The sequence below is a fragment of the Gopherus flavomarginatus genome, chromosome 3 (genome assembly GCF_025201925.1).
Source record: "Gopherus flavomarginatus isolate rGopFla2 chromosome 3, rGopFla2.mat.asm, whole genome shotgun sequence".
In the NCBI taxonomy this organism is placed as follows: Eukaryota; Metazoa; Chordata; order Testudines; family Testudinidae; genus Gopherus; species Gopherus flavomarginatus.
This window is the reverse complement of record NC_066619.1, coordinates 159,083,500-159,093,162: the sequence shown is the minus strand read 5'-3', so window position 1 is coordinate 159,093,162 and position 9,663 is coordinate 159,083,500. Positions and strand designations below refer to the sequence as shown.

General features: G+C 41.9%; 1 protein-coding gene across 2 annotated transcripts in view; it reads right to left on the bottom strand.

The window, feature by feature from the left end:
* Positions 1-561: 561 nt before the first annotated feature.
* The window catches only part of GPAT3 (glycerol-3-phosphate acyltransferase 3), a 32,732-nt gene continuing 23,630 nt past the window's right edge, over positions 562-9,663 (bottom strand). For both annotated transcript variants that reach the window (XM_050945187.1, XM_050945188.1), the window contains exons 7-13: positions 9,327-9,420; positions 6,428-6,543; positions 3,935-3,990; positions 3,316-3,401; positions 2,632-2,760; positions 1,781-1,860; positions 562-968 (exon numbers count right to left, since the gene is read on the bottom strand). In XM_050945187.1, coding sequence (XP_050801144.1) covers positions 848-968; positions 1,781-1,860; positions 2,632-2,760; positions 3,316-3,401; positions 3,935-3,990; positions 6,428-6,543; positions 9,327-9,420 — 682 coding nt within the window. In that variant the 3' untranslated portion in view covers positions 562-847. The remainder of the gene's footprint in view (positions 969-1,780; positions 1,861-2,631; positions 2,761-3,315; positions 3,402-3,934; positions 3,991-6,427; positions 6,544-9,326; positions 9,421-9,663) is intronic.

The following is a 9,663-nucleotide window of genomic DNA, read 5'->3' as shown; positions in this document are numbered from 1 at the left end:
GTTAGCATTCTACAAAAAAAGAAAGAATTACTGCACTTATAATAAAAATGCATCTGCTATAATACAGAGGTATCCATTTTCAGTTATGGAGCTCCCAATCATCTCTTCCCTTCACTGTTCCCAGTCTGAAGAAGCACAGTAGTTTAGGGAATCGTTCCAATATGCAGAGATGTTTCTAGAGGAATCTCCTAAATATCTTCTCAGGTATCAGTTTCCATTAGGCAATTCTAGGGTTAGAGGCCATCCAAGGTCCTGGTTGTGTTTGAAGAGGATGTTGCTCTGATTGCCCACCTCTCTCCCCACTGTTTAGGGTCTGTCATTCTAGGTTATTCACCACCTTCCTACTGCACATACACAGGAAATACAAACAAATGCATCAGGACACCACTAAAACTGCAAGATTAGTTAAGAACTGAACAACAAAAAAGCCAGCCTACAAGCATGACGAGAGAGAAAGTAGCTGTTCAGGAAACAAGTTTGTCTACAACTTCCAAGTGACTTTAGCAAGAAGAGTTATTTGCACACACACACTAATCTGACAGCATCAGGCCAGACTCACTTTCAGAGGTTCAAGAGAATGTCATGTACAGTTTTTAAAAACTGCACTCTCCCCCCTAGTTTTATGTCAGGTTCTATTCCATGATACCGGGAGCTGCAATTCAGTGGAATATCATACTTTCAAGAAAAATACATAACAAAATACTGCCCCGTGTGGATGTTCTGCCCCATCCACATAAAGGTGACACACACATTAGAATAGGTTTGGTTTTTCTAAATGAAAAACCCTACAGTATTCCTGTAAGAGCTAGTCCTGGGAAACTTAGTTGGAAAAAGCTGGGATTCAGTCTCATTCTGCTCCCATTGATGGATTTCCTGTTGATCCATTTCCTACTATCATCTTGCTGTAGTTTTTCTGCTGCTGCTCCTTGAAAGTGTCTTTGACTTTGGCCCTTTTCAGACCTCCATCCCTGGAGCATAGAAGACAGAAAGGATGCAGTTAGATGTTAACTTCAACATTAGGGAAAAAATGAAGTCAGAGTTGAGCCACTAAATGCCTTTGATGATCTGGGCCAAAGCCCTTAAATATATGCACCCATGTAACTTCATCTTGACTTCAGTGACAGTAGCACTTGCATGAATAGTATCATTTGTCCCTTAGAATACTTAAATTCCATATCCCATCCTTGGCTCTGTAGAGCACTGAATCCACTTGTGTATTTTAACTGCTCTCATCAGGGCCTTGCTCAGGCATTTTTTCAGCATGATCCACTTATTTTATGGCACTACATGCTCTTGGGGTACCATAAACCCATACTGAGGCAGGGTGTTCAATGGGTAAGACCTGGGTCCTAGTCTCAGCTCCGCTCCTGATCTGGTGTCTCTTCACTACAATAATGTCACCTCTACGTGCCTTAGTTTCTATTTGTCAACCAGGAAAGACTGTATTGTGCTTTGAAACTTTTAGCTAAAACCCACTGTTCAAGAGCTCTGTATTGTCATCACATAAATTATTAAGAAAACCTTCTTTCATATGGAAGTGCCAAATAGCCAACTTCCTCATTATCTACCATATCCTGGCTAAGACCATTTAAGAACACAAAGGTTGAGGCAGTCAAAGCTGTCTAGGGAATTAACACCTCTTCAATTATATAGTGAAGAAGTGTCTAAGTCCCCTAGACAGTTTAGAGAGTCTGAACCACATTCTATAGCTATTAAGACTCAAAGATATTTATGCAAAAAAAAGTGTCACATTAAGCCCAAGCAGAATCACATCTTGTACCAGGAAAGCTCAGTCAGTCCTCCTTGGCGAGCAATGGCTGACTTCACTCTGTTGGCAAACTGGACGGCATCTTCTCCTTCCTACAAGGGATGGAAATTAGAGTCAATTTACCTATGGATTTTTTTTTTTAAACACACACACAGCTGTGCTGCAAGTCCAACCAATTATTTAGTTTCTGACCAGAAAGCTTTTGCTTTTAGGGCATTAGACTTTGTCCTGTTTTGTTTGGGGGGGAGCGTTGTTGGGGGGGTTGGGGTTTGTTTTTTTTTGGTGGGGGGGCAGAAGGTGTCAGAGAGGGAAGTGGAGTGGCTTTGACACATAAAGTTCATTCTCTGAATGTCTAGTTTTTAGCCTTCTTTTCCTCAAAGAATGTTAGTCCACTCCTCATCAGCAACCTGATACTAAATGAATACTAAATGAAAGATCAAACACTTCCCAGGCAAATCTAGCACATATTTTAGGTCTGGTTTTGAAGTGATGGCAAGATGGAGAAAGTTTCCCTCAGACAAATTGATGACTTAATAATAAACCAATTTTCCAAACAGTGAGTGTTATTCTTAGCAGCACAGCTCACATTAGCGTGAGTAATTGTGTAGCCATTGTGCCATCAGCACTTAGTCCCAGAGTATCACTACATGAAAAAGGAGGCTGTCCCTGTCCAACAGCTAATATACTGCAGGTACATTCCATACTTAAATACACTGGGAAATGCAAAACTGAAAAAAAAAAAGAAGAAAAATGTTGAACCATGCTACCAAGAGCATTGAAGGAGGCTCAATTTAAGACTGATTCTCTGAGCCATACTTATTTTACATCCTATAAAATAGACCACCAATCATATGCAAAGATACCTCTCTGACCATCGGTGGCATGTACCAGACGTTGCACACAATGGCCCAACTTGTCATTATTCGCAACAGGTAGCTCACGATGTCATATTTGCTGCTGTTCCAGAACGCATCTCCAAACTGAGGGTCATACTGCAGAGGGGCAAAATAGTAAGTTTAAGTCATTACCTCCAGCATAAATGGATCTATATTATTTGCATGTTCAAAGTGTAAACATGTGTTAGGATGCTTAACTCACAAGGCTGTATAAGAGGACATTAGTAACCATTACATATTGGCCTCTACCCCCTGAGGTAAAGTGGTGTCAGGTCTAGCCTTGATTACAAGCTTCGTGTTCTTATTCCTCCAAACACTGACTTGTTAATTCATGGGCTGGTCAGACCACCCACTGCCTACCGTCTCTTCAGTCTTCCATGTTGTAAGGCAAACACCAACAGAACCCACCCACAGGTTTCCACTTATTTCAAGAGAGCAACTCTACAGAAACTGAATTACTTTCATTCATGAGTACTCAGTTGTTCACTTTCTGATGGCCAAGTACACCAGATGGCCAGTTGCAGGGCATGTGCTTCTACCAGCAACAGTACTGAGACAAACTCTTGTCCATCTCCCACCCACCCACCAAGCAGCCAGACCTTTCTACAGGTAAGCATCAGCATCTGGAGACCTACTGCAATTGTATTTTACCTTGATTGCAACTGGATAAATGGTCCCTCCTATTTCAAAGCTTCCTTTCTTAAACATCATTACTGATGTGTTGTTTATACAAGTGCCTGGACAAAAGAGAAGTCACAGTGTTGGCAGTCAGGAAACCTTTGGTCTATATTCTAATGAAGTCAGACAGCAGGATTATACCAGTTTGCAAAGCAAGCAACCACTGGGGAACAGTAAAAAGCACCTCCAAGAAGAAGGAGTTAGTCTTTCCAATGTCTGTGCTTCGTCCAGGCCTAGATTGGAGGCTAGAGAATGGTGGGGCAGTGCTCCCCTCCCTGCAGTGCTAGAAGAGTAGGGCTGAGGTTTGGGGAAGAGGATGGAGAGGTAAGTAGAAGCAGGGAGGCCATGCATGATACACAACTGGCTGTCTGCATCAGAGAAGAAGGATTAAGCCATTTAAGGAAAAACCCTTTCAGCACTTCTTCCCCTTCATCCCACCATTTCTGGGAGGAGATGGGGCATCCTGACACTAGATGTTTCTTATTACAAGTGTGGGACAAGATCTGTTTGAGCAATCGGAGTCACAGCAGGACAATGAAGAGCAACATAAGCACTGAGAAGCACTAAGTCCAGAGGAATGAGAGTTTCTTACCTTCTGGAAAAATTAAGATTGGCAGTTTGTTCTTATCTGCTATGTGTTCTCTCAGTCTGTAAAAGCAGAAAGAAGGATGTTTAATCAATACATTTTGAAACGGGATTAATTTTCCCAGTCATGTATGTGCATTCAATAGGAACCAAAGGCCAATGTTTGATGCAACGTATCACTTTACATCTGTAATTCATAACAGGAATATCATTTGAGCCTAGATTCAGCTCTCTAGATCCTTCAATATTAATTTAGTCCTACCCAATATTTCACCAATTATTCTTACTTCAAGGGACATTCCCAGCTCCCTCTTGCACACGGATGTATTAGAGAGAGAATGCACACACATGTGCATGAGCACAAGTGCATGTTCATATTTAGCCTCTATTAACTGATTTTTTTTTAAGTTTAATAAGAGACAGCAAGATTCCCCCACCCCCAAATGAAAAATGGCCCTTTTGTGGCAAGCTCTAGTAATAAGTAGTTAATATACTGTGGTAAGAAGAGGAAAGGATTCAACAAGGGAGTTTGTGAAGAAGCACCTCTGTTGCAAGATTCACAAGCAATAACTGAGAGGTTAAAAAACCAACAAGTATTTGAAGGGCTAGTGCACTGAGAGGAAGTAGTGTTAACGCAAGAAATGAAAGGCATAAAGTTCAAGTTCAGTTTTAGGCTGCCTATCCGGAAAAACAACTTGTCTGTAAAATACTTTAGGTTGTGGCACACTCAAGTGGAAGGCCCACTGACTGCAATACTTAAACAGGCTGAGCAAAATATGCAAGTTTGATATAGGCTACATAATCTTGGTTCTAGTTATTTAATCATAGGCCTTCTCCATTTCTGAAATATCTATTATGCCCACAATTCTCACTCCTTGATCTTGGTTGAGTAGACTTTCTGGAATGCCCTTCAATCTACCATTTAGAAGCCAGGAAGGTGAAAGACAAGTTTATCCCTTATAAGACTATCTTGAAAATTCTACACAAAATTTAAGATAGGATATGAACACCCAGCATTGGAATCCAGCCCCGACCAACAGGTGCTTCTTTGATTGAATCAACTGGGGCAGAAACAATTTGAAAGCTTTTAGTTTGGAAGGTTATGATGATCAGGACGATTGGCTAAAGATTTCATCTCCTGTCTTCTCCTTTCCTCGCCCCAACAAAAAAAAAAAAAAAAAAACCCACACACACACCCTCTTCAGTTATCTTCTGTATATGAAGTCGTTAGTGAAGGTATGCAAGAAGAGAAAGAGGGATGAGAGAACATGATTCTCTCCAGTTAATGAGAGCTTCCCTTCCTTGTTCCCTCCCATGATGGGAGATCAGCTATACCAGACTCAGATCTCTAAGTAGGAACAACTCCATTCCTGAGTCAGGAGAGTGATTCCCTTTATAAGAAACCTGAAGCTAGACTACAAACTTCATAGTACTTGAAATATAGCACTACTATCTCTATTGTACTGCACTAAGGGAAAGTTCTTCTTTGCGGAAATCTCGCCCTTTCCAGGAGGAGCTCAGTACTGTAGGTAACTTGATTTAAAACAGCAAGTCTGTGGTTTTTAGAAGGCTCCAATTTAGAGGACACTTCAGAAAGAGCTACGGGTAATTCTATTTCATGGTAAAATTAATTTTTTTCTGAGTAATGTTAGGTTCCTACCTCCCAACAGTAAGTCCCAGTTTGGGATTTCATATAGCTTTTCCTTGACATTCATGTGGGAAAACAATTGAGATTATAATCATGGAAAGAAACAGAAAGATACTTGGGTACCTGCTCACCAAGTGTCCCTGGCAGCAGAGTTATCAGATTAACCCCATGTCAGAAGTTCTGGGCAGTCGCACCTGGAACACCATCACTGGAACCTTTTGTCTAAACTATTTTACTACAGGAAGAGTTTCCAAGAGTGCTAAATGACTTTTCAAAATGTTGCCCCATTCCTGCAGTATCTCAGCACTCATCTGCAAGCACACACTTGCCTAGTCTCATCCCATCTGTGGGTAACATCCAAGTTCCATTTCTGTTGCAAATTACATGCATAGTAATATTCCCAAAGAAAACGAGCGTAGGATTGCTCCCACAACTGTAATTTTTTCCATTTCCTGCATCATGTTTCAAATGACTGCAGTCCACATCACTCCAGACTATGGTAATACACAATCATAGAAGGAGGTTGGGTCCTGGTATTCCCAGTGTTTCTGCAAGGTGTTTAGCATTTAGATCTAGATGGCCAGATATATTCACTGCAGATAAAGTGCTTCTACAGTCTAGCCTTTCACGCTCCAGAAAAGGTAAGACTGTTTAGCTGGCTGGCTGGCTGTCTCTTGTATAATACTTGGGTTGTAAGCCCTATGGAGCAAGGGCCATCTTTTTGTTCTGTGTTTGTACAATGCGGTTCTGGCCCATAACTAGGGCTCCAAGATGCTAGGATTGTTATGGTTAGAATAATGTCATTGTTCACAGCTACAGCAGCACTCAGCCGAGTGATTGCCCATTCCTTACCTTTTTGTCACTAGGTGGCGGTCTTTCATTTCTGAGCGTTCAAACCAGACATGGGGACAGGCTTTGACGGTGGATCTCTGAATAAGTCCCATTAGACCCCCATGAGCCTGGCCAACCTGCAAGCCCAAATGAGACAGGCTACTTACTACACAAAACTCATGGTAAAATGCAAGTCCATCTGCTTCATGCCTATTTAAAATACAGCTATGTATCTCCCAAACTAGAGCTTTGCAATGTAAACAAAAACAAAAACCCCCCACAAAAAACAGTAAAAGCATTCATTTCCTAGACACCTAGAAAATACAGTATTGGATAGCTAGTCTTTTAGCATTATTTAAATATTCCACATCACAGTTCAAACCCTGAATATACAGACAGTAGAAAGTAAACAGGCAACTATTTTGTTAGCATTTACTTTTGTGCATCTTCGGGAAGTCACAAAAAGACCCTTAAGGTTGCATTCTTCTGACGCGCCAAGTTTCCACTCACGCCCAGGAACACTGTCTGCACACAGCTAGAAATTCCTTTAAGCACGTTGAAACCAATATGGTGGCTACTAAAGTCACTTCTGAAGTTCTGCGTTTACAAAATAGTTTAAAGTTTGTACCATCTTGGTCTCTTCATTATTTTGCACTAGGTTATCTCATACACATTAGGGTGCACATATAGCTGTGAGTATTAACACACCTAAATTTTGGAAGTTTTACATGCTTTTGCATGCACACAAGAACTGTGCACCAACTGCATGAACAGAAAGAGGTTACTCATAATGCAATTACCATCAATACTTAAGAGAAGTCTTCCTCTTTCCCTGTCCTCTGCCTTTATAAAAGTAAAAAGTTTTAGGCAAAATATTTTGCAGTACTCTTATCTACCAGTGACTTGCACAGATTTTAGGTACTGTCAGTCACTGAAGTGTTACAATAGGAAAATTAACATTTACTAAAGATCAAAGTTAGAGTTTCATACCACCTTTGTGCCATTACCACATCACAAGGTACACTGCGATGCCCCATCTTAACCTGTTACTTCCTTTTTTCCTAGGCATTTCACAATCCCAATAATTCAGCTACAAAGTAGATTTCTATTTTGCATCTCATCCCCGAGCACTGCCTGCAGCCATGCTTGAATTTCAGTCTTAAGCTGCATGATGGGCAGGCCACCACAAAAGATCAGCTACTGCCATTATTTGTGGGTGCCTTTTTACAGGTTGGACACACTGGGTATATTTACACCGCAACAGAACACCTGCGGCTGACTTGGGTTCGCTGGGCTCGGGTTGCAGGTTATAAAAATTGTAGTATAGACTTGTCGGGCTTGGGCTCCAGGATCCTGAGAGGGTCTTTCCTCGGAACAAGTCTGCTGCAGCAGAATGTTACTGGGCTTGTTCTTTTGGATGATTAGCACACAGTTAAGTTAACTTATGACCCTCACAGTGGGCAGCTATAGTAAACACACACAGAAGAGCCAACATCCCTCTCCCACAGCCTTCTTCACAGCTTCCACTACAACAGTAATAAGAAGATCTGCTAGACAGATCAGATGGCAGAAGGAGTTCTACTTGACAAGCCATTCCTCCAGCACTCAGAAGGGCTGAAGGAGGCCTGCTGCTAGACCCCTTCAGGAAAGTCAGTAGTAGTCTGAATTCCTGATAGGCCTGGTCTACACTAGAGGGTGGGGTCAATGTAAGATATGCAACTTTAGCTATGTGAATAGCGTAGCTGAAGTTGAAGTATCTTATTTCGACTTCCCGCACCGTGAGGACGGGAGGTATTGATGGCCGCGGCTCCCCCCATTGACTCCGCTATCACCGCTCGCTCGCTCTGGTGGAGTTCGGGAGTCGACAGGAGCGTGTTCGGGGATCGATATATCATGTCTAGATGAGACGCGATATATCCATCTCTGAAAAACCGATTGCTACCCACCTATCCGGCGGATAGTGTAGACATACCCATAGTGACTAACTCCATTTTATCACTAAATGCAACTAAGCAATTTAGCCTGTCTGCTCTGTTGTAATGCAGAGTGTCTGCAGTCTGCATTTGAAGAGCAAGCCATTGATGGTCAGGCCCCTGTGCTGGCCGACTTATTCCGAGATGCACTTTATGAACAGGGCATTCACAGCAATTCTCCTGGCCACCAACTTCCAGCCTTGACACCCGAGATAACTTTGCTCAAGGACCAAACACCCCCTTCCTCTCTTACACTGAAAAAAGGATTGAGAGCAGAGGCTCACTTATAGAGCATTGAGCAATAACCTCGGGTATGTCTATACCACACATTTTGGTGTAGCTGTAGGATGGATAGGCTTTAATCTAGCTAGCACAAGTAACAGATGCAAAGATGCAGTGGGCATAGGCTCTGGCACAGACTAGCAACCTGAGTGTGTAGCCCATTGGGCTTATACTGGGGCTGCCAGCTTGTAGTGCCATATCTTCACTACTACTGTTTCCTACATGAGCAAGATCAAAGCTAGTGTAGACATGCCTACCCATGCTACAATCACACCTTCATCTGCCATGCAGACATACCTGAAGCTTAACAATGCAGTGTAAAGAAATGCATTTTTAATAAGTGATCCAACAGATTCCATTTCTGTAGACTTCTGCAGTGGTTCAGATTCTCATTTATACATTGGTCAGAAGGGACCAAGTTGTCATAAACAACCTGGCAGAAGCCATTGAGTTTATCTGGGATCTCAGGATGCATGTTCTGTCTGGAAAATGCTGCGAGAAGTCAGAGATCCTTCCCATAGTCAGAAGCTAGTGACACACTGGGTTAGTACATAGTGTTTATTGTAGACATCTGGAGTCAGACCCTAGTTTAGGTCAGAAACTTTAGAGGCCTTGTCCTGATTGCTACTGTGCAAATCAACATCACGCGTTTTCGTTTATCATACCATTGCATAGCAGCCGTCATTAGTCAGGATTAAAACATCTATTGGAGATGTGTGGTTGGCAACACATATACCTCCTTTCTGTGGTCTGTTTTCCCTGCAATGACAGGAAGTATCATTCACTTAACTGTACAAAACATAACTATGTTGCCTACTTAACCATATTTTCCTAGAGTACTGGACAAGCCAGTGTTTGGTTCAACAAGTCAAACTGCAGCCAAAGGGTTAAACATTTTGTTGATTATATTCAGTTTCTCACTAGTTCATGGGAGCCTGCACTTCAGTGGAATAACAGCAGTTTACAATAATTTTGTAGGCACCCACAAGCTACAATATGGTT